A 25907-nucleotide genomic window follows, 5' to 3' on the forward strand; every position below is an offset into this window, starting at 1 on the left:
TTCTTTTGCCAATCCCTTTCTGCTCACGCTTCACTAGCCCAAAACACAATCCTGAAGCCTAAGCAGAAGTTGGGGAAAAAAATGGCAGGAACACTATAGTGTCTCAACATATTAAACACACACACACACAATATGAAACCACACTTAAAAAAAAAACTGTCAAGTAATATCAGACATTTAAAAGAGTAGAGATACACACAGAAACTATGGTCAAATAATGCATACCACAAATTTTGTCTATGGTTAATGGCATCAAAGCAACAACTTAAAATGTCCCAAGTTAAATTACTTTTATTGTATTTGATTAAAAAGTATGAAAGTTGTTTTGTTTTTTTTTGGGGGGGGGGCACGGGAATTCCAAGATACTGCCCTGGCTGGGTAGCTCAGTTGGTTAAAGTGTCACCCCCATAAACCTAAGGTTTCAAGTTCCATCCCAGGTCAAGGCACATAAAAGAATCAACCAGCCCTGGCTGGTGTAGCTCAGTGGATTGAGCGCAGGCCTGCGAACCAAAAGATTGCGGTTCCATTCCCAGTCAGGGCACATGCCTGGGTTGCAGGCCAGTCCCCAGCAGAGGATGCATGAGAGGCAACCACACATTCATATTTCTCTACCTCTCTCCTTTCCTTCCTCTCTAAAGATAAATAAATAAAATCTTTAAAAAAAAAAAAAAGAATCAACCCAATGAACACAATAACTAGGTGAAACAACAAACTGATGTCTTTCGCTCTCTCTCTAATCAATGAATAAAAATTTTAAAGCCCTATCCAGTGTGGCTCAGTTGGTTGGAGTGTCCTCCTGTGAAATCAAAAGGTTCAATTTCCTGGTTAGGCACAAGCCGGGTTGAGGGTTTGTTCCCATCAGGGTGTGTCCCCAGTTAGGGTGCCTAGTAAGAGAGACAACGAATCGATGTTTCTCTCCCCTCCTTCCTCCCCTTCAATAAAAATCAGTAAGCATGTCCTACACAGTATTAAAAAAAATTTCCAAGGTACTAAATCTAAGAAGAATTTATATCATACAGATCTTGACTTAAGAATAGTCAAAAAAATGTTTGACTGGATTTACACAAGAGAACCAGTCTTCACATAGATACTCCTGATCTCATGAAACCATTAAGGGCATTTTTTTAAATTCTTTTTAAGATTTTATTTATTTTTAAAGAGATGAGGAGGAAAGGAGCAAGAGAGGGAGAGAAACATCAATGCCTCTCACATGGTCCCAATGCCTCTCACATGGTCCCACTGGGGACCTGGCCTGCAACCAAGGCATGTGCCCTGACTGGGAGTCCAACGGGTAACCTTTTGGTTCACAGCCCACGCTCAATCCACTTAGCCACACCAGCCAGGGCAAGGGCATTTCTGAGAAAGTTCTGTATGTCAATGTCCAGATGTTTTGTTGCTTTCAAAGGATCTGGTGGACTTAACCTCCAAGGAATGAGTGAAATTACCAGCTAAGCAAATCACTAAACATTGTCAATTCACAGACAACTCAGTGACGATCAACATTCAGATTTCTAAAAGTTCAAAGTATCTTGGTAGTAAAGACTCTGTTGTTAACATTTAGGATTATATAAATAGCAATTAAATTTTTTTCTTAGATTTTATTTATCTTTAGAGGGGAAGGGAAGGAAAGAAAGAGAGAAACATTAATGTATGGTTGCCTCCCATGCTGGGAACTGGCCTGCAACCCAGGCATGTGCCCTGACTGGGAATCGAACTGGGATCCTTTGGTTCACAGGCCCATGCTTAATCTACTGAGCTGTATCAGCCAGGGCTAAATTTCTTTTGAAGAAAAGTACTTTATCACACTACTGGAGGCATCACTTTTGTACCATAAAGCATGGAAAAAAATTTTGACTTGAACAATTTTAAGGGCAAGTATTATCAGTTAACCATAAAGATATCCAGTTAAGCGTGGGCAGTCTTAACTGCCATTATTCCAGGTGATCTTAAATGTCTCTGGGGAGAATCTAACCCAAAGCCCAATCCCTGCCCCACTCCTCCATGCCAGTCATAACTAATCACGCTTGAGCAGCCACTTCCAAATCTTTGAAACCGTTATTTTTCTACTCCTCTGTGGCCACAGCATCCTTTCCTGGCAATGCTCATTCCCACTACTCTTATGTTCCTGCCTTAGGGGAAACAACTATTTCCTCTAAGTCAAAGCTTCCTGGAGGCACTGCCTCCCTCCCTACTCAGCAAAAAAAGAAATTCTGTTAAGATCCCTATGGAATATGATTTCTGACAGAGCTACACTCCAATGAATCCATCAGATTAAGCTGATTACAAAACATTCTCAGCTAAACTGACTCGTCTTGATGGTTAAACATTAAATACCTGACAAATATGACAATTTTAGTTTTATCATATACAATTCAGCTATTTTAAATCTGCTCAAAATTTATGATACCATCATCACTTCAAAAGGCTATCTGCACTTTTGCAGATATGCTTCCAAATCTCTTTTTTAAGAGCTCTACAGGATGCTAAAACAAGATTTCCACATTACTCAAAATTCCTATTCAACTATTAAATTATTTGCTTTAATTCCAACAGTAACTAAGACCTAGGGATGCAATAAAAACCTGAGGTTTATAGCTTTAAGAGAAATGCATCACTTATATTTTCCTATGGAAATAAAATGTTATAGCAGTAATCACTAGGTATGTTTAGGTAAAACCAGCAAAATGTTATGAAATACATCTTAAGAGTTACATTACAAATGAAGTTATAAGGGAGTAATTTGAAGTAAACAGTTTGGCAAGATTGGAAGCCACTCCTGGGATTTTTTAAGCAAAATTTTTAATGGCTTAAAGTGAACAAGATTAATAAACTGACTTCTAAGTACATTTTGTGTTGAGTACTATGAAAGAAACAGGATGCTGAAATAAGAGGTCTGGAGCCCTGGCTGGTGTAGCTCAGTGGATTGAGCTCGGGCCTGCGAACCAGACAATTGCGGTTCGATTCCCAGTCAGGGCACATGCCTGGGTTGCAGGCTGGTTCCCTGCAGGCCAGTTCCCAGCAGGGGACACACAAAAGGCAACCATACATTGATGTTTCTCTCCTTCCCTTCCCCTCTAAAGATAAATAAATAAAATTAAAAAAAAAAAAAAAGAGGTCTGGGAAGCCTCTCTAAAGGAGATTTTCTATTCTAGTAACACTTTTGCTATTCTTGTCATATCTACCTGACATATGTACTCGTCTTAGACCAAAAAAAGACACACACACTTTGTGAAACATAGGTAGAAAAAAACACCAGCTTTGTAAGCCAAAAATATTCAGATTAGATTTTCATTCCAGCTTATGTGTTTAATTACATGCTATTTGATATGTGTCACTTAACCTCCATGAGTATGTTTCCTCACAACTTGGGAGATACCTCTCAGTTATGAAAGTTAAAATGAGATTGCATAGTAAATTCTCTGGCACATAATAGGAAGTCAATAATGTGTTAAAAGCATTTCTTTGCTTGCTTTTCTTTCAAGATTAAAAGCACACACACACAGAAATTCAAAAGGATGTAGGACAGTTTTCTCTGACAGCTACAGCCCATAATGCCCTCAGTTCTCCTTTCAAATTCCTGTATCACAGAATTTGCTAAGGATAATTCTTATTTTAAGCCAGTTCTCCTTGATTAAGTCTTCTATAATAGTTATTATCATAAATTATCATTCAGAAAGGGAAACTCATTCCCAAGACATCCTAAATATATACCTGTTGATGAAAAAGTCCAAGAATGGACTTGTAAGAGAAATCCTTAGGAATGCTTCTGAAGGAGATGAAGGGAATTCCAAAACATATAAAATCATCAAAATAAAATAAAAATACAGAGATACAAGGAAAAGCTACAGAAACAATGTGTGTTTTTGCTCATGGCTCAGTGGACTGAGCACGAACCAAAGGCACTATAGTTCAATTCCCAGTCAGGGCGCATGCCTGGGTTGCAGGCCAGGTCCCCAGGTAGGAGGAAAATGAGAGGCAACCACACATTGATGTTTCACTTCCTTTCTTTCTCCCTCCCTTCCCCCCTCTCTCTAGACAAAGAATCAAACTGGCAACCCTTTGGTTCGCAGACCAGCACTCAATCCACTGACCCATACCAGCCAGAGCAAAACCACACATTTTTAAAGTTTTCATATTAGTCTGGCTAAAATGGTCCAATTTTGTTTTTTAAAGTTTTTTAAATGTTCATAATATTTCACTGAGAGAAAAAGACATGTTGCTCAACAATACATGTATTACTTCTATGAAAGAAAACAGTATATAGTCTTCACATCAGGAAACTTATTCACATTAAGCATCTCTAAAATTCAATTTTTTTTAAGCCAATGGTTTGTCATGGTGCAACTGGTAGCAATTATCTTTATTAATGTTATGTAAAATAATTATGCATGTTATACCTATAGCATGTTGGAATCAATAATATGAGGTATAACCCCTAGCTAAAGTGGCTCAGTTTGTTAGAACATCATCCCCTAACCAAAAGGATGCAGGTTACATTTCTGCTTCGGGAATGTACCTAGGTTGGGGGGGCCTCGTATGGAAGACAACCAATCAATGCTTCTTTCTAGCATCCATGTCTCTCTCTTTCTAAAAGCAATGAAAAACATGCCCTTGGGTGCAGGATGATGATGATGATGATAATAAGTATGTTTTTGTTTATAAATGCATTGGCACTGAAGTTCTGAAAGTATATTCAAATTGTTGGCAAATATTTGCAGGGTACTTGTCAGTATTTACTTGATATGACTGTAACTTTGTTTTCACACTTAAATTTCACTTTTGCAATGAAGATAAAACAGGAGTGGGGAAAAGTGTACACATTTTAAGTGCAGTTTAAAATTTTTAAACACCTGAGTCTTTGCAGCTAAAAGTTATGTACTATGCATTCATTAAGTTGGTGGTACTATAAAAGAGAACAATGGGAGCACACAAGCCAAACCTTTAGGTTCACTTACTTTGACCAGAAATATTCCTTCTCAGAATCTCTCTTAAGCAACCCAAATTACAGAAAAATATATTTTGGTATATATATATATATATATATATATATATATATATATATATATAAAATTTATTTTTAGAGGAGATGGGAAGGAGAAAATGTGTGGTTGCCTCTCATGTGCTCCCCCCCACAACGGGAACCTGGCCTGCAAACCCAGGCATGTGCCCTGACTGGGAATCAAACCAGCGACCCCTTGCCCCACAGCCCATACTCAATCAACTGAGCTACATTAGCCAGGGCTATCTGTATTTTGGATGTAAGTTTCATTGCAGCATTATTAGGAATATTCTAGCCAACAACTCCTTTAGAGTTTAATTAATGTTATATGGCCAGTAAAAATATTTACAAATAACCCATGATATCAGAAAAAGGTCCATAATACAAAGCTAAGAAAAATCAGATAAAGATGTATATAAAACAAAAAAATAGTATATAAGGCAAAAAACTTCTGCACACCTGGCTGGTGTAGCTCAGTGGATTGAGTACGGGCCTGCGAACCATAGCATTGCAGTTCGATTCCCAGTCAGGGTACATGCCTGGGTTGCAGGCCAGTTCCCAGCAGGGCACACATGAGAGGCAACCATACATTGATATTTCTCTCCCTCTCTCCTTCCCTTCCCCTCTAAAGATAAATAAATAAATCTTAAGAAAAAAATCTGCACAGAAAATACCAGGTACAGTTTACTTCCCACCTTTGACTCCTCAAATTTTCCAGGTACAGTTTACTTCCCACCTTTGACTCCTCAAATTTTCCATAAGTATATATAACGTATATATAAAACACATTTATATTGAAAACACAGAAGATTCGCAGTACTGAATACTTGAGATGGAAAATATCCAAGCTGCTCAAACCATATTTTAATGCAATTTAACCACAGCTATTTTTAGTAATGCTTTTCCTCCTAAATTCCTCTGTGCTTTAAAAGTGTCAGTAAATTTTAAAAATCGGTTTCAGATTTTTAAACTTAAAAACCTGAATAATGGAGAACAAATAAAAGAAGTGTATTTTAGTACTTTAAATCACATCTTGCTTAGTGAAGTAAGTCTACCTGGTCTACCCAGACTTAACCTCTAAAGTAAGAATAAACCAGGTGCCTTCTACCATGAGGGGAACACAACAGAAAGGCACCATCTATTATCCAGGAAGTGGGCCCTAACCAACCACCACACCAAATCTGCTGGCACCATGATCTTGAACTTCCGGCTTCCTGAACTGTGAGAAATAAATTTCTGCTGTTTATAAGCTACCCTGCCTGTGATACTTTGTTAGGGCAATCTGAATGGACCAAGTCCTTATACACTGTAAAAATGTAAACTGCTTTAGAAAAATTGCTCCTCAAAAGTTTAAAGAGTTACCATATGACCCAGCATATACAATCTCATGTACAATACCCAAGAGGAATAAAAACATTTGCTCCACCCCACACACAGAAAAAGAACAAACCAAACCTTCTCCTAATCACCCTTCAAAATCACGCAGAAGAAAAAGACTGCTAAACAGAATACTGCTAGTGTTCCAAAATTTTTAGCTTTTAGAAATGGAGAAAATTAAACTGGGAAACCATTAATGCAGTGTAATAAACAAGGATAAAAGGTAAAGACAAAAAAGACTGAAGCAAGACTTACATCGCATTCTGAAATGAGGAAAGGTGAAGGTCAAGAAAGTTGTAAGAAGAAAGATGCAGCAGGTCCTACAGTTCTGAGTGCAGAAAGGTATCATCCCCACGAGTCTCAAACTGGGGGAACAGGAGGGAAATTCCCCTTCATCAAAACTAAGATATCTCCTTAGAATTTAAGATACTGTCAGGCAGCCAAATGTGGTTAGCTGTAGTATAGAGGAAATAAGGTAGTAAGTAAGAGGTGGGGGGTGAGGGTGGTTAAGTGACCTAAGACACTGATGTGTATGAGAGGGAAAAAAAGAAAAAGAGCTCCAAGTCTAAATCTCTTCTCATAGTTTTTGAATTAGAAAACAAAATATCTAAAAATTCTGCTTTGGAATACAATAACAACAAAAAAGAAACAGAAAAAACCCTTATACAGTTCAGGAGAAGAATTATACTACACATTCTATGTTATTTTATTTATTTCTCTAAGTCTTTGAACAGCTAAGAAACCCCAATTGATACTTTAGCACTTTTATAGTAGTACATTTAAAAGTTGTAGAGAAAAATGCTCACTCCACACAGAAAAATATTTTGTATTAATACTTTTTAAAAACATCTATAAAAACAAAATCACAGCTGTTGTGATATTTTCTAGTCAAAGTAGACAAGGTTTTGAAATTTCCATGGTAATCCAATTATTAATTTTTACTCATTAATTTACAACTTATTTTGATCAAATAAAATCACAAATTCTTAAATAGGACACTTAACATTCTACAACACAAAAGTGCTTACAACAACCATTTCAAGGTCCTAGAAAATCCTTAAGACTAACCACCATAGATTAATTGGTATCTATTAATCAGAACTCACTGTCCAGGGCTTATGCTAAATCTTTAGAATCACATTCCACAAAATCAGTTACTATACAGGTATTGCCAATTTTCTGAAAGTTCATGTTAACACTTCCCCTTTTATTTTTTAATCCTCACCCAAGGACATGTTTATTCATTTTATTTATTTTTTAATATTTTATTTTATTTATTTATCAAGGGAAGGGAAGGGAAGGGAAGGGAAGGGAAGGGAAGGGAAGGGAAGAAGGAAGGGAAGGGGAGAAGGAGGGAAGGGGAGAAGGAGGGAAGGGGAGAAGGAGGGAAGGGGAGAAGGAGGGAAGGAGAGAAATATCAATGTACGGTTGCTTCTGGTACATCCCCTGCTGGGAATTGGCCTGCAAACCCAGGCATGTGCCCTGACGGGGAATTGAACTTCCATCTTTTGGTTCACAGGCCTGTGCTCAATCCACTGAGCTACACCAGCCAGGGCTTATTTATTCATTTTAGGGAGAGAAGAAAGGAAGGGAAGACAATCACCCAGTATGCACCCCAACTAAGCACTGAACCTACTACAACCTAGGTATGTGCCCAGACCAGGGATCCAATCCACACAACCTTTTAGTGAAAAGGATCACATTCCAACTGAATCACCCAGCCAAGGCAACATCACTTCACTTTAAGGAAGACTTACATTATGCCCTCGCTGGTGTGGCTCAGTGGATTGAGCACTGGCCTGGGAATTGAAAGGTTGCTGGTTCAATTCCCAGTCAAGGGCACTTGTCTCTGTGGTGGGCCGCGTCCCCAGCTGGAGGCATGCAAGAGACAACAGATCAATGTATCTCTCATATGTCGATGTTTCTCCCATTTCTCCCTTCTCCTTTCTCTAAAGATAAATAAAAATCTTTTTTTAAATCTCATAATGTAAGAAAGACTTACATTATTAGTGTCAATCTTCATTAAATGAAAGAAATCGAAGAGCATTTTCACTTTTAGAAAAAAGGTGAAAAGCAAAAAGAACACTCAGCACTTGCCATCAGTGAGGCAATACACACCTAGAGCAGGGAGAGTGGCAGACAAGCTCCTTACTGTAACCTACACTCAGCATCCAACCACCATATGCTTTGAACCATTTGAACCATGTCTACAAATGTTATCCACTTATTTTGTAGATCCCTTAGCAAAATGTGTCCTAAGGTAATTTCTTCTTCACTTTAAGCCACAGGTGGCAAATACAAGGCCCGTGGGCCAAATCTGGCCCTCCCTCTTGTTTTATCCAGCCTGGCACCTTGCTTCTACCTGGCAGCAGTGCTGAGCTCTTGCTTAACTGTTATACAGTCCTAAAATTACTTTCAGCCCTCTCAAGGCAACCACAAAGCTGATGAGGCCCTCCGGGTGAAAATGAGTTTGACATCCTGCTTTAAACCATTTCAGCTTATGAAAGGTTTTACAGAAATACTTCTTTCAGTGTGTGTGTGTGGGGGGGGGACATCTGTATGGGTGTACTATCACTATTTTCTTCTTTCAGTTGGAGGTGGGGGCATCTGTACGGGTGTACTGTCACTATTTTCTTAGCAATCTGGGACTGCTAACATGCAAATATTTTAGCACTGATTTACTTGAGCATTTCATACTATGGAACCTACCTTTCACCCCAAATCCATAGACAACAGGTGTTACTGTCTCTTGGAATTAGTATCAAAAGAACTACATATCAGCCCTGGCTGGTGTAGCTGTGGATTGAGCGCGGGCCTGCGAACCAGACAATCGCGGTTTGATTCCCAGTCAGGGCACATGCCAGGGTTGCAGGCAGGTTCCCTGCAGGCCAGTTCCCAGCAGGGGATGCACAAAAGGCAACCATACATTGATGTTTCTCTCCCTCTCTCCTTCCCTTCCCCTCTAAAGATAAATAAATAAAATCTTAAAAAAAAAAAAAGAACTACATATCAGCTCAACATAGCCAAAGTATAGATTATACTGCTCAGAAATAATTTTAAACAACCTTCACTTTCTGGATATGCAAATTTCTAGTGTAAGATTAAGAATTTTATTTTGAAAATTATCCATATTTACATAAACATATAGACTAAACTCATGAATATACCTGCTAAGGAAAACTCAAAAAAGGTAGGTTATCTTCTAATCTGAGCACAATAAATCAATAGCAAAGACATCATTCTCACAATAATGCTACAACCAGTCAAATATTATTCTTTGCAGCTTACAAAACCTCCCAATTTCATGACGACCCTATAAATTAGCCGGCATCACTGATTCCCATTCTACAAACAAGAACTTCAGCTGATTTCAAAGCCTTTGCATCTTACAAAATGTGAGTCAGTTACTCTTATTCATAGTGTAATGTGTCTCTTTTGAATGTTATACATGCCCTGGCTGGTGTAGCTCAGCAGATTGAGTGTGGTTCTGCAAACCAAAGGATCGTGGTTCGATTCCCAGTCAGGGAATGTGCCTGGGTTGCAGGCCAGTTCCCAGCGGGGGACGCACAAGAGGCAACCGTACATTAATTACCTCTCCCTCTCTCCTTCCCTTCTCCTCTAAAAATAAAGAAATAAAATCTTTTAAAAATTATGTTAGATATGAATGAAAAGTTTAAACACTTTTCATATTCAGCTAGAGAAAATCCTGACCTCATCACAAATCAAGCCTATACCAATGACAGATCTGTCCAGCTATTGTGATATCATTAGAAGAAGGATAATAAAGTCAAATTAAATTTCAAAAAAGATAAACCGGCCCTGGCTGGTGTAGCTCAGTGGATTGAGCTCGGGCCTGCGAACTAGACAATCACGGTTCGATTCCCAGTCAGGGCACATGCTTGGGTTGCAGGCCGGTTCCCTGCAGGGGATGAGCAAAGAGCAACCATACATTGATGTTTCTCTCCCTCCCTCCTTCCCTTCCCCTCTAAAGATAAATAAATAAATTAAAAAAAAAAAAAAAGATAAACCAGGACCATGGTCATTTGTTTCTAAACTACACGGATTTGATGGTCTAAAAAGAATAGTCATAACAGAGTGTGGATTAAGGTGTAAAAATGCTTCTGGAGAAGTTCTGACCTTAAGATAGACACTAAGACCTAACTTTTTTCTTTTAATTTGTTGATTTGAGAAATAGATAGAAACATCTATTTGTTGTTCCACCTATTAATGCATTCATTGTCTGTTGTATGTGCCCTGAAGGGATCAAACCCACAACCTCGGTTTATCTGGACAAAATACCTTTACCAATTGAGCCACCCTGCCAGGGCTAAGTCAAGTATTTTTAAACACAGATCTGTTCAAGGTAGACATACATAAAACCAACATACTTGGCTCTGACAGTATCACTCAGTGACTACTTCATATGCCAGCAAGTTCTATTTTCAGCAAACTACCATACCCTTGGCTTTTCCAGTTCCCATTTGGAGGACTAAGAGGAGGAAACTTAACCTCTAACTGCTCCTAAGTTCTGGCAAACGTTGACTTCATTTAAGCAAGAAAACCGATCTGAAGACTTAGATGTAAGATATCTCTGTGGCAGAGGCATGGACAAAGCTTAAGAAACTTTTATTATTAATCTCTAAACGAAACAACTAGTAGTAACAAATGGCCTTAAAATAAATTGACTACAGAGGCAAGTTCACAGCTCAGAACAATCCCAGTTTATACATACAGCACTTATTATATGTTGGTACCCCTTCATTTCAAGGTATCCAGATTTGGATGGTAAATTATGACTTTTATTATTTATGGCTCTTGTTGTTATTGGGTTGGCCAAAAAGTTCATTTGGTTTTTTCCATAAGATGGAATTAATAGCACTTAGTTGTCTTTAACATGTTCATTCGAAAAAACTATTAGATTGTATTGTGACAACTGTCAGACCAGCATGCTTTTTAAAGAAACTTATCAAAATTGGTGAATTGTTATGTAGCCATTTTAATTTTGAAGATCAAAGAAAGTACACAACATTTTCGGCATATTATGCTTTATTATTTCAAAAAAGCCCAGTCAGGGCACATGCCTGGGTTGCAGACCAGTTCCCTGCAGGCCAGTTCCCAGCAGGGGACGCACGAAAGGCAACCATACATTGATGTTTCTCTCCCTCTCTCCTTCCCTTCCCCTCTAAAGATAAATAAATAAAAATATTTTAAAAAAACAAAAAAACAAAAAAGGTAAAAATGCAACTGAAACGCAAAAAAAGACACACAGTATGTGAAAAAGGTGCTGCTGTAACTAATGGAACGTGTCAAGAGTGGTTTGCGAAGTTTGGTGCTGGAGATTTCTCACTGGACGATACTCCACAGTGGGTAGACCAGTTGAAGTTGACAACAATGAAATCGAGACATAACTGAGGTCAATCAAGCACATACTACCACACAGGAAACAGCCAACATATTCAAAATATCCAAATCAATAAAATTATTGGTGAAAATGAAAAATGTGTTACTTTACTGAAAAAGACACACTTTTACAATACAATTTAGTAAATTTAAATGAGCTGAAATTGTTTTAGGAATGTGACTGGCATGAATAGTTAATGAGTTCAAACCTGAGTTATGTTGACAAACCAATGTGTCAACTTGGATATCAATATTTAACTGTATCAAACTGTTAACTGACCATTTCAAAAACAGTCAACAGTCCTGATTGTGTATCTAAGTCGGTTAGAGCACTGTCCAGATATGCCAAGGTTGTGGGTTTGATCCCTGGTCAGGGCGTGACCTTTAGGTTTTCCAGGGCAATGCCCAACCCACTGAACCACACCAGTTAGGGCTACATAAAAAATTTTTTTAAAACCAGTAAACTATTTTATGTTGCTATTCCTCACTAACCCTTAATGGAATCTGTTTGACAACTATTAGGCTATTGCTTAGAACATTTGTGAATCATTCACCAACCTTTCTCTCCCTTCTAAGTTTTCTGTTTACATCAGTAACTTAAGGGCTAAATCCATTAAGACAAAGGTGAAGGGGGAAATGTTTTCAAAAGTACTTTACAGAAATGCATGGCCTTAGCCATATCCCAATACAAACACTGTGATAAACCAAGGAAACTGTATGCAAGCAAACATTCTGAAATTACCTAAAATCCTCACCCTAATTTCACTGTGCCTGGAAGTGTTTTTTTAGAAAAGTATGAAGCTACTTTACCTACTATTTCAATAGATACTAGTCAGTCATAAACACAAAGACATAGTATTTGAAGTTAACTGCTAAAAAAATATGCAGTTCTACTACCACCCCCAGGGCACCATCTTAATTACACATAGGTCTTTTGTGAGTGGCTCAGGAGAAAATACTTATCTGGTCTAAAAGTCAGAAGACAATTTCTAGCTCTGCCATTTACTAGTCAATTAGTCATGTGATAAATATTCTCAAATTCACTTTCCTGAAGCATGAAATGGCAGTAACATTACCTACACATCAATGTTATATGAAAAAAGTAAAAAATTTTGTGAATGTGGTCTATGAAGAATGAAGTTCTCTATATATATGGCATTATGTAGTTAAATTTTTTTATTTTATCCTATGACTATCATTACTATTTAAACACTTTTCTTAAATATAAGGTAAAAGTCTGGCAATATGAGCCTTATGGCCCTCTTTTATTATTTTTTAAATATCTATCTATCTATCTATCTATCTATCTATCTATCTATCTATCTATCTATCTTTAGAGGGGAAGGAGAGAGGGAGAGAAACATCAGTGTATGGTTGCCTCTAGTGTGTCCCCTGCCGGGAACTGGCCTACAACCCAGGCATGTGCCCTGACTGGGAATTGAACCTCGATCCTCTGGTTCCCAGGCCTGCGCTCAATCCACTGAGCTACACCAGCCAGGGCTCCTCTTTTAAAATATAAACATATATAAACACACACACACATATATACCTACATATATATATTCCTGACTGGTGTGGCTCACTGAATTGAGCACCAGCCTGCAAACCAGAGTCGCTGGTTCGATCCCCAGTCAGGGCACATTCCTGGGTTGCAGGCCAGGTCCCCAGATGGGAGAATGTGAGAGGCAACCACACACTGATATTTCTCTCCTTCTTTCTAAAAAAATTAAGTAAAATCTTAGAAAATAAATATATGCACGCTTTCTAGGGGGTGGTTAGGGCAGGGGAGCATTAATGGAGAAAAATGGAGACAACTGTAATTGAACAACAAAAGTAATTTAAAATATATATTAAAGCTTTCAGATACACTTCTTACAAATTTAAACCTCATCTGTAAAATTAGATACACTAATACACTGGGCAGAAATTTCACTTGCTGTACCAGGTTACAGAAATTTTTAAAACACATTCCTTTGACCAAGCTATGAAACAATTAAAAAAGCCTGTTTATATAGACTTTCAATGTGTTTCCTTGTACTTACTGAGTCTATATTTTGCTCAGTTTAATACTTGTTATAAGTATTCCTTCCCTACCAGAATTTAAATTGAGATCTTTTCATATAAAGTTGAAAATGCGTGTCTAAGAATGTCCACGGTAGTAAGAATTTGACTCAAATTGCAATGATTCATGACTACATTATATTCCAGTGCTATAAGCCAACACAATAGATTGAAGTTTGCACAATACTATACAAAAAATCTACAGTATACACAAAAAAGCATCTGCTTATAATATGAAAACTGAAGGCTATCAGGAGAGATTTTAAAAACTCTATTAGCCAATTCTGCTTTTACTTAGAAAGGAGAAAAAATACACTCAATAAAGTTAACTCCATTAACTGAAATAGCAATTAATTTCAACAATAAAATAGCAATAAAATTACTGCCCTACACTCAAGAACTGATAACCTGTTTTTTAACTCATTATTAAACTTAATTCACAAGACATATATAAACAAGTTAATTCAAAACCCCTCACTAAAACAGTAAATTAGAGATGAGGCGGTGGTACTGTTAAAGGATAGCTCTAATAGTAACTCAGGACAGATGTATTCCTCATATTGATGCCTTCGTACAGAGTGAAATCAAAAGTGACCATCGAAACTTATATGGAGCCAAGCATTACAGCAAGAAGGTAAAATGACAAAAGCAGCAACTACCCTACAAACCCAAACACAGTGTATGCTGATCCCTCTACCCTCAAAAAAAAAAAAAGTTAAAATACTCACTGTCCCCCGTAATCTCCACTTTTCTGTACTATCGTGAATCACATAGATGGGAGAGTAAGACTTAGTTCAGGAATGCTGTAAGGTCACAGACTTCCTTAATACGGCTAGGAATGCTATAAAAACTACCCCTCAGACTACCGACTTTAAGTGATGCAACGCTAGATTTAATCTTCAAGGTAAAGAGTCATAGCCTCAAATCTCAGTATCTCCTATCTGTAACTCAAAATTGTTCTTGTGCTGAACATATCTTAGCTCTTCCTCCAGCACTTAAAAAAAAAATCCTCACCCGACGACATATATTTACTGACTTTAGAGAGAGGAAGGGGGAGGGAGAAAGAGAAACACATGCTACAGAGAAACATGCACTGGTTGCCTCCGGTATGCATCCTGAGGAGAGCAAGGTTCAAACCAGCAGCCTTCTGGCATATGAGCAACCCAGGCAGGGCTCCAGTACCTTTAAATAAATCATACAAATTAATTCCAATTCCCCAGGGTAGAGTTAACTGATGCCACGAAGTTTATATATTAGATTCAACACAGCATGCAAAATAGAAGATTAAAGTACTGCAGGAACAATGAGAAAAATCAGTATTTATATCCAAGTACCCAAAATCATTCAAATACACTCTCACCTTCTTTCAACACACTTGATGAATGTGTGACTAAAACTATGGGTTCATTTTTTGTCACCACAAACACTGAATTATTGTACCCAATAAAGGAGTGGACACAGGTAGAGTCTGCTTCCTGATAACTGTCTTCCTCTTTTTCCCTTCCCATGAATCCCTCTCTATCTTGTGCCCAACAGTCACAGGAGTTCCTCTCTACCTGGAAGAACATACTTCCTTCCCCCTTTTGATTCTAAAGGAGAAACCCAAGCACATAGAATGATGTGGCTCTATCTACAGAGTGCTATGTTGAATAACCAGTAATACATTTGGTAAAAAATCCTCATCACTCAACCCCAAAATATGATTATCACTAAAATGTCACTTATTTGGAAACTACAATCATAGGTTTCCAAATCAGTTCTCAAAACAAATTTTTTTAAAAACCTTCCTCCTGTTCTTTTTAGTTATTAAGAGCCTAAAATCCCTACAGAACAGAAAGCACTCAAATATAATTTCAAGTTTCCTCCCAAGGACATTTGCAGACTAAGAGGAGAACCTGTTTGGAACGGGAGGGGGAAAAGAAAAAAAATTGCATTAAGAGGACACCTACTTGTGTTTGACTTTTAAACATGAAATAAAGACAAATCTGACCTTGAGCTGTACTGCCCATCTTACTCCCCTCCCCCTCTCAACAGGAACCTTATTCAATACAAATAGCAATTTAAGGACTTACAAAACAAAATTTAGTGCAGTATCTTCCCCAAGTTCGAGTTTAAATCCTTTTCTCATTTTCAAATTCCTGAATCCTAATGCATGGTACTAGTCCTGAGGCTATTCACGCGACAAGCATTCAAGGAAAGCAATGGTCCTACAGAACACTGAAAAATAGGTGGTTTAGTAGTTAAGAAAAACTACTACAGCTCAATGGCACTTGATTCCAACCATGTCTCAACAGCAATAAAACCAGAGAAACCACATACATGATTTTTTTGTGTTTATAATACTACATTTTAACGGATGTGGAGGTAATTCAAGTACCTCGGTCCGAAATGGGGGGAGGGGCAATTTTTGAAAAGCAGCAGCCTGAAGTCACTACACAGAAACAATGGACAATTCGATAAAGTTGTAAAAAATGACGAAAGAAATCTTTACGGCCAACGGAGCACTGAACCAAGAAAAATTGTTCAAATCTGTACATAAAATTTATTCCAAATGGAGAGAATGGGAACCCCCTTATTCAAAATCCCAAAACCCAAGCCTCAGTTGAGTGCTTGGGATAAATTAAGATGCCAAATGAGGTATGAACACGCATTCCAAGCCCGGGCAATCAACCAAAATGTAGTTACTAAACATTATTCGAAATAACTTTATTTTTCAACAGGTCTTTCTCCAATTGTCACAATGGTGCGTGGAAAGAGCCAAGTCATTATTTTCACGAAGTGCTAACACAGGCACTGGGAAAGGACTACGAATCATGGTCTCCTTATTTTCTGCTCAATGTTTTATCCACCAGAACTCACAGCTTACGGAAACACAAAATAATTACAGGAACTTCGAACTCCCCGGGATAAGTCTAAGGAAAGGGGGTGTGAGGAAGGTTTTCCTAGGCCTCCCCAGAAGAAGGCGAGGCTGACCGTAAACCCTCACTCCAAGGTGTGCCGGCCTAGGGGAAAGATAACACGATCGCAGCATCACAGCCAAGGATGAACTGCAGTGATTCCAACCCTCTCCCCTTCCGCCGCCTCATTCAAGACTGCCCTCAGTGCTCGCCCAAAGACCTCCGCTCGCTACGCTTCTCCTTTGTGAGACTCCACAGCCGCCGCCCCACATTGGGCCTCCGGGGAAAAGCCACCGCCCCCAACCGCCATGTTTCCCTGAAAGGCGCCCGCATTACAGGTCCTGGTCGCCACTCTCCCCCAAGTGACGAATGTTTCTTTCCCCATCACCCCACTCAATTGTTCACATCCCAAGACCGGCCAGAAGCTCCCCGAAAGACTGCTCGCTCGGAGACAGGACCCGCCATCTCCTCCCCCCTCCCTCGCCGGGGGACTCGCCCTCCCCCCAGCCGCCATTTTACAACCAACTCCTCCACCCTATCGCCTGTGCCTCTGGGCAGGCAAGTGTCTGCAGCTGAGGACACTTAAGGGGTCAAATTCCTAAGCCCGAGGCCTCCCACCGCTCCCGGAGACCACAGGCCATTTCCTGCTTCCCGAATCCACGTCCCCGAGCCAGGCTTGGAGACTATGCCGCCATTTTGTCTCCTGCTCCCAGTCTCTATGGGCGGCGGCAGAGGGTCCGAGAATTCCAGCCCCCAGTTGACCCCCCAACTCACCGTCGTATCGCTCAGCCTGCTCGGCCAGCTTCGCCTGGTACACCAGATCCTCCCGATCATCCATAGCGGCAGCGGCTCCGGCAGGGTCTGCGCGACGGATGGAAGCGGATAGCGTCTCCGACTCTCTCAGCCTCTCGCTCCGCGTCCGAGCAGCAAAAATGGCGGCGTCTCAATCCGGGACTTCCGCCTGCGCACGCGGACAACTGCTTAGCTCTATGGCAACCGCTCCCTGGCAACTGGCGCGGGGGGCGGTCCGGGAGGTCGGACGGATGAGGCTGGAACTAGCTACACGCCCCTCCTCCAGGGAGTCCTGCTGGTGCGGGAGATCCTAGGCGGGAACTGCGACTGCGGGAAGGAAGAGCGACCCCGGGAGAACGAAAAAGGCCTGAGGCGTGGCCAGTCTGGATCGCTCCTGAAGAGAGGAAACCAGTGAAAGCGAAAGGCTGTAACGGTTTTTTAATGCCAGACCTTCCTCCCTGAAACCAACTCCTTGCCCTTGTTTTCTCAGCCGTACCTAGTCCCGGGCCTTTCCCAGACTTTTTTTTAACCCCGGGGTAAAGAGTTGGGCCGTGCTCTAATTGGTAGGGGAAAAGGAACTCCAGTTTTCACACCACGGCCTCACCCTGGCCAATCGTTTTCTTCTCTTGTGCTTTAGCCTTCTTGGGTTTAGGCCCACTATGGATAGGAACAGGGTAGTTGTCCAAGAAGCCTGGTCCGCAGTGCAAGGTGCAGAAGACTGGGACCCACATCACATTGAGATTGAAGAGACAGGAAGGAGGACCTGGTTTGTTTTGCGTCCCACTGGCTTCCCAGCACCTTGAACTCGATAGGACATCGGTTGCAAGACTGAAGCTCAGATAATTAGGACATAAGCTGTGTAGTAAGATCTGCAATCAATGTAGAATTAAAAGCTTAGAAATAAATTATTAGGAGCCTTGGATGGCAAGCTGAGAAGCTTACACCTTATTCAGTGGGCACAAGAAAGCTATTTTTTAATGATTTTTTTTCACGGAGGATGATACCATCATCGTTTACCCAACAACATATACTTTAGAAAGATTAAAAAGTAAGGTATAATAGTGATTAAAGAAGATAAATTATGAGGCTATTACAATAATACAGGCAAGAGGTAATGGTAGCAGTGAAAACAGGAAGGAAAGGGGAAATAGGAGTACAGAGAGAGGCCACAAGAGTTGTAGCTGATGGGATCTTGTGAGGGCCAAAAAATTAAAGTTGATTTTCCATATTCCCTCCTGAGTGACTAGGATAATGAATGTCAGTACCATTAACAACAACAAAAAAAAAATGAGGGGAGATGTCAGGAAAGTTTGCTGATGAAATGCAGAGAGAACAGTTCCTTTTAGCGCATGTTGGTTCTAAGATTCTCAGAGATCACCCGCGTAGAGAAAACCAGCATGGAACTGGAAAAAAAGGGAGAATGGCCTTCCCACCTGAAGGGAAACTGCCGTGGAAGCAGGTAAAAGTGTGGGAAGGTAGAAGAGGACCAAACACAAAACCTTGGAGAATACCTACTTTTAAGAGAGAGGTGAAAGCAGAAGATCCCAACAAAGGAGACTGGGTGGCCCCTTATTGCATTACAAATTAAGCCCCTTCACATTTTAAACGAACATCAAATTTCAATAATAGAAGACAGAATCAAAATACCTGGGTTCTACTCCTAATTCTATAACTAAATAAATACACATTCACTTATTTAAACCTCCAGCAAGTGATTTCACCTCTGAAGATTCATGTTCATGGGTCAAGTTGAGAAACTGGAGACCATATGTTAAGCCATAAAACAAGGCCTAAGTGTTAAAAAACTGAAGTCATACAAAATATCTTTTCCTAGCACAATGGGATAAACTTAAAAATTAATCACAGCCCTGACTGGTACAACTCAGTGCATTGAGTGCTGGCCTGAGAACCAAAGGGTTGATGATCCGATTCAGATTCCCAGTTAGGGCACGTTGCCTGGGTTGCAGGCCAGGTCCCCAGTAGGGGGCGCACTGAGAGGCAACCACGCATTGATGTTTCCCTCTCTTCCACTCTCTCTAAAAATAAATAAATAAATAAAATCTTTTTTAAAAATTCACACTTTTTTTGAAATCCTAGCAAGTTCCAAAAAGCAAAACTTGAGTTTGCCACACACTGAGCAATGTATGGAATCCACATGAATAAAGTGGTAGAGGTATAACCCACTGTAGCTGTTGTATACGATATCGGTTATGCACAAATACTGCCACAACTCTATTATGTAAGGGACTTGAACATCTGCAGATTTTGGTATGGGAGGGATGTCCTGGAACCAATTCCCTGCAGATGTAGGGATGTAGGGGGAAAACTGTATGTGGAAATTAAATAACACTCAAATAAAAGATGAGTCAAGGAAGAAATCACAAGGGAAATTAGAAAGTGCCTTGAGATGAATAAAAACTAACACAATGCAGACCCATAGATAGCAGGATGACGGCTAAGGGGGAGAGTTTAGGGGATGGAGGGACTGAGCAAAAAGAAAAAAGAACTCATGTACATGGACAACAGTGTGGTGATTGTGGGGGGAGAGGGGTATAAGCAGACTAATGGTAATGGGAAAAAATAAATAAATAAACACGACGTACTAAAAGTTATGAGATACAGTGAAAATAGTGTTGAGATGAAAAAAATTTTAGATATTATTTTTATTTTTAGAGAAAGGGGAAAGGAGGGAGAAAGAGGGGGAGAGAAACATAGACAAGTGAGAGAAACATCCATGAGTTGCCTCTCATATATGCCCCAACCAGGGACCGGGCTCCCAACCCAGGCTTGTGCTCTGGTCAGGAATCTAACTGGAGACCTTTGACTTTGCGTGACAATGCCCAACCAGCTGAGTCACATTGGTCAGTAAGGACTCAGATGAAAACCTATAGCTGTAAATGCCTCCATTAAAACCTTGCCCTGACTGGTTGAGTGTCCTCCCGCAAAGAGAAAGGTCGCCTGTTGGAGTTTCAGTCAGGACACATGCCTGGGTCATGGGCTCGGTCCCTGGTCACAGTGTGTAGGAGAAGCAACTGATCAATGTCTCTCTCACATCAGTATTTCTCTCCCGCTCTTTCTACCTCCCTTCCAAGATGGGCCGGGGGGAGGGGGGAGCAGGGCAGGAAGAGGGAAGGTGGAGAGAAAAAAGAAAAGGAAACAAAATTCTAAGTTAGCCTAGGTGAATATCTTAAGGAACTACAAAAAGAACAAACTAAACCCAAAGCTAGAAGAAGGAACAAAAATAAAGATTAATGTGGAGATAATGGGTTGAAAAAAGAAAATCAAGAAACCAAAAATTGGTTCTTTGAAAAAGTCAACAAAATTGAAAAAGCTAGGTTGACTAAGGGAAAAAACTCAAATTACTAAAATCAGAAATGAAAGTTGGGAAATTACTACCAATCTTTTTTTTTTAATATTTTACTTGTTTATTTTTTAGAGAGAGGGGAAGGGAAGGAGAAAGAGAGGGAGAGAAACATCAATGTGTGGTTGCCTCTCATGTGTCTGACACTGGTGACCTGGCCTGCCACCCAGGCATGTGCCCCGACTGGGAATCAAACCTGCGACCCTTTGCTTCACAGGCCCATGCTCAATCCACTAAGCTACACCAGCCAGGGCAAATTACTACCAATCTTACAGAAACAAGGAATCTAAGTATCATGAACAATAGCATGCCAGTAAATTAGATAACAAATGAAACGGACAAATTCCTATAAACATGCTGCAATGTCTTGATATAATAAGAAGTATATATATATCTGGTCTTTGTCCTTGGTTTCTGGCAGAGAGCTCCAAAAACTCTGGTAATTTAGCAAGTAATAGGGGCGAGGAATTTGTTATTTATAATAAGCCCCTTTCAATCATACCTGGGTTTATGCTAATGAGATGGTTCTTGTTGGTCCCCTAGAGAGCTTCAGATGGGGGCTAGTTGCCAGAGGAACCAGCCCTACAATTAGAGGACTACACCTTTCAACCCCACTTACTCATGACCCCCAGGGATGGGGGAGAGGCTGGAGACTGAGTTAATCACCAACGCCAGTGAACGTGCCTAGGTAGTGGAAGCTCCTTAAAAGCTCTCAACGATGGGATCCAGAGAGCTGCCGGGTTGGCGAGTGCAGCCACAGCGCCACAGAGGGACAGAAGCTCCTGTGCTTGGGACCCTTCTTGCCTTTCACCTATGTGCTTCTTCATGTGGCTGTTCATTTGTATCCTTTACAATATCCTTTATAATAAAGCTATAAGAGTAAGTAAAGAATTTCCGAGTTTTGTGAGCCACTATAGCAAATTATGAAGCCTGAAGAAGGGGTCGTGAGAACTGTGGATTTGTAGCCAAAATGGAGAGGTTTGGATAACCTGGAGACCCACTACTTGAGGTTAGTATCTGAAACAGCGGGCAGTCATGTGAGAATGAAGCCTCAACCTCAGCCTTCTGGATCCACACTAACTCTAGGTAGTATCAGAACTGAATCAAATTGTAGGCCACACAGTTGGTGTCCTCAGAACTCTCAAAAATTGCTTGATGTGGAATATCCACACATTGGTATCAGAAGCGCTGAATACAGAAACAGACCACACTACCAAAACTAACTAAAAACAAATAGAGAATCTGAATATTTGGTTGGGTGGCTCAGTTCATTGGAGCATCATCCCGTGCACCAGAGATGTTGCAGGTTTGATTCCCTGTCAGGGCACACACATGGGCTGTGAGTTCGATCAGTCAGGGGTGCATATGAGAGGCAACTGATCTATGTTTCTCACATCGATGTCTCTCTCTCTCCCTCCCTTCCTCTCTCTCTAGTAATCTATAGATATATGTTTAGGTGACAATTTTTAGAAATATGGCCCTGGCTGATGTATCTCAGTGGATTGAACGCAGGCCTGTGAAGCAAAGGGTCACTGGTTCAATTCCCAGTCAGGGCACATGCCTGGGTTGCAGGTCAGGTCCCCAGTAGGGGGCGTGTGAGAGGCAACCACACATGGATGTTTTTCTCCCTTTCTTCCTCCCTCCCTTCCCTTTTCTCTAAAACTAAAATAAATAAAATCTTTTTTAAAAAGATTTTATTTATTTATCTTTAGAGGGGAAGGGAAGGAAAGAGAGAGAGAAATATCAATGTATGGTTGCCTCTCACACGTCCCCTGCTGGGAACTGGCCTGCAACCCAGGCATGTGCCCTGACTGGGAATTGAACAGCGGTTGTTTGGTTCCCAGGCCCACGCTCAATCTACTGAGTGACACCAGCCAGGGCTTAAAATAAATAAAATCCTTAAAAATATATATACAGATGCAAAAACCTTCAGTGAAATAATAGCAGACTAAATTCACAGCCAAGCCCTGACCAGTATGGTTCAGTTGGTTGGGCATCATCCTGCAAAGCTAAAGGTCTCTGGTTCGAATCCCAGTCAGAGCACACACCTGGGTTGTAAATTCAGTCCCTGGTTGGGGTGCGCAGAAGAGGCAACTGATAGATGTTTGTTTCGCATTAATGTTTTTCCCTCTTTCTTTCCCTCCCTTCCCCTCTATCTAAAAAAATATATAAAACAAAAAATTTAAAAAACTCAAATTCAACAGCATAAGAAAAGGATTGTACATCATAACCAGCTGGGATTTAATCCAGGAATATAAGGATGTTTCAAAAAAATCTATGTAATTAATATCCCATATTAATAGGTGGAAAAGAGAAATTATGACTAGCTCAACTGATGTAAAAAAAATTTAACAAAATCCAAAGCCCTGGTTGGGTAGCTCAGTTGGTTAGAGTGTCATCCCACTATGCTAAGGTTGTGGGTTTGATCCCCAGTCAGGGCACATACAAAAATCAACCAATGAAGACATAAGTAAGTGGAACAACAAATCAATGTTTCTTTCTCCCTTCTTCTTTCTCTAAAAGAAATCAATTAATTAAAAAAGTAAAATTAAAAAATCCAACACCTTTTCATGATGAAAATAATAAATTAAGAATGGAAAAAGCCCTGGCTGGTGTAGCTCAGTGGACTGAGCGCGGATCGCACTCGAGCCTGTGAAGCAAAGGATCGCAGTCCGACTCCCAGTCAGGGCACATGCCTGGGTTGCAGGCCAGTTCCCATCAAGGGACACATGAGAGGCAACCACACATTGATGTTTCTCTCCCACTCTTTCTCTATCCTTCCCCTCTCTCTAAAAATAAATAAATATTTTTTAAAAATTTAAGAATGGAAAAGAACTGCCTCAACATGATTAAGGCTGTACAGGAAAAACCCACAACTAACGTCATACCCAGTGGTGAAAAACTGAAAGCTTCCTCCCTGGACCATGAACAAATAAGATGCCCCTTTGCTGCTTCTGTTCAAAATAGTACTGGGCATTCTGAGCAATTAGGCAAATTATTTCTGTTCTCAGACATGACCTTATATGTACAAAACCCTAAAGTTTCCACCAAAAATTTATTAGAACTGAAAAATGAATTTAGCTCTGACTGGTGTGGCTCAGTTTGTTGAACATGATCCTGCAAAGCAGGTCAGCAGTTTGATTCCAGGTCAGAGCACACGCCGGGGTTGCAGGTTCAGTCCCCTGTTCGGGTGTGTATGAGAGGCAGCCAATTGACGTTTCTCTTTCACATTGATGTTTCTCTCCCTCTCCTTCTCCCTCCCTTCCATCTCTCTAAAAATAAAATAAAATCTTAAAACAATTTTATATACAGTGGAATCAAAAAGAATAAAATTTATAGAAATAAACTGACCAAGGAGGTGAAAGACACATGAAAAACTACAAAATACTTGTGAGAATGGCCATCATAAACAAATCAACAAACAAGTGTTGGAGAGGATGCAGAGAAAAAGGAACCCTAGTGCACCGTTGGTGGGAATGCAGACTGGTGTAGCCACTGTGGAAAACAGTATGGAATTTCCCCAAAAAGTAAAAATGAAACTGCCTTTTGACCTGGCAATTCCACTGCTGAGATTGTATCCTAAGAACCCTGAAACACCAATCCAAAAGAAACTATGCACCCCAATGTTCATAGCAGCACAATTTACAATAGCCAAGTGCTGGGAGCAACCCAGGTGCCCATCAGTAAATGAATGAATCCAAAAACTATGGTACACCCGCCCCCCCCACCTGTTGTAGCTCAGTGGATTGAGCACAGGTCTGCAAACCAAAAGATCGCGGTTGTATTCCCAGTCAGGGCACATGCCTGGGTTGCAGGCCAGTTCCCAGCAGGGGATGCACAAGAAGCAACCATACATTGATATTTCTCTCCTTCTCTGCTCCCTTCCCTTCTAGAGATAAATAAATTAAAAATTTTAAAAAGAAAAAGAAAAAAAAACTATGGTACATTTATACAATGGAATACTACGCAGCAGAGAGAAAGAAGGAGCTCCTACCCCTTGCAACAGCATGAATGGACCTGGAGAGAATTATGCTAAGTGAAATAAGCCAGGTGGTGAGGGACAGATACCATATGATCTCACTTTTAACTGGAGCTTAATCAGTAAAAGAAAAGAGCAAGCAAAATATGGCCAGAGACATTGAAATTAAGAACAATATGGCAGTAACCAGAGGGGAGGTGGGAGGGAATAATGGGGGAAGGGGGAAGGGGGAAAAGGCTCTTAGGAACAACTATAAAGGCCACATGGACAAAACCAAGGAAGGGTAGAAGCAAGGGAGGGAGGAGGGTTTGGCTGGGGTCGGAGGGGGCGGGCAGTGGTGGGGAATAAATGCCGACAACTGTAATTGAACAACAATAAAATAATTTTTAAAAAGACTACAAAACACTACTGAAAGAAATTAAAGAATGAATGAAAATAAATGAAAAGGCATTCATATTGTTGGATTAGAAGATTCAGTATCATTAATATAACAATATTATCCAAAGTGACCTATAGATTGAATGCAATTCCTATCAAAATCACAATAGCACATTTTTGCAAAACTAAAGTGAAGCAGCTGGCTTTGCTGACCTCTAGAAATGCCTTCCAACCCTGTCCGACACATCACAGCAGTCAAAGCCATGGACTCTGCTCTTGGCCTCCTTGGGCTGGATGGCTGCTTACTACCCATGAAATGCAACAAATTAGTTTTCTATAAAATGGGAATGATATTTTCTTCACACACAAAAAGAATTAACTGGGCAATTACATGTAAAGAGCCTGATACTCAGTGAATGTTAGCTATATTTATTAACATTTCTATGGTACCTTCTTGAACTAGAATCAGTTCATGTCATAAAATACAAGTGAAGCCCTGGCAGGTGTAGCTCAGTGGACTGAGCATGGGCCTGCGAACCAGACAATTGTGGTTCGATTTCCAGTCAGGGCACATGCCTGGGTTGCAGACCAGTTCCCTGCAGACCAATTCCCAGCAGGGGATGCATGAAAGGCAACCATACATTGATGTTTCTCTCCCTCTCT

General features: G+C 40.3%; 1 protein-coding gene and 1 long non-coding RNA gene across 3 annotated transcripts in view; both read right to left on the minus strand.

The window, feature by feature from the left end:
- YWHAE (tyrosine 3-monooxygenase/tryptophan 5-monooxygenase activation protein epsilon) overlaps nt 1-17689 on the minus strand; it is a 44686-nt gene extending 26997 nt beyond the window's left edge. For both annotated transcript variants that reach the window (XM_037133692.2, XM_053662742.1), the window contains exon 1: nt 17509-17689. In XM_037133692.2, coding sequence (XP_036989587.1) covers nt 17509-17572 — 64 coding nt within the window. In that variant the 5' untranslated portion in view covers nt 17573-17689. The remainder of the gene's footprint in view (nt 1-17508) is intronic.
- On the minus strand, nt 11601-17498 carry LOC128626994 (uncharacterized). The gene is made up of 2 exons (XR_008391098.1): nt 17353-17498; nt 11601-16054 (listed from the first exon to the last, which is right to left on the minus strand). It is a non-coding gene; the product is annotated as an uncharacterized LOC128626994 (long non-coding RNA).
- Nucleotides 17690-25907: the final 8218 nt, after the last annotated feature.

The sequence above is a fragment of the Artibeus jamaicensis genome, unplaced genomic scaffold (genome assembly GCF_021234435.1).
Source record: "Artibeus jamaicensis isolate MK-2021 breed Jamaican fruit bat unplaced genomic scaffold, CSHL_Jam_final contig_2790, whole genome shotgun sequence".
Taxonomy (NCBI): domain Eukaryota; kingdom Metazoa; phylum Chordata; class Mammalia; order Chiroptera; family Phyllostomidae; genus Artibeus; species Artibeus jamaicensis.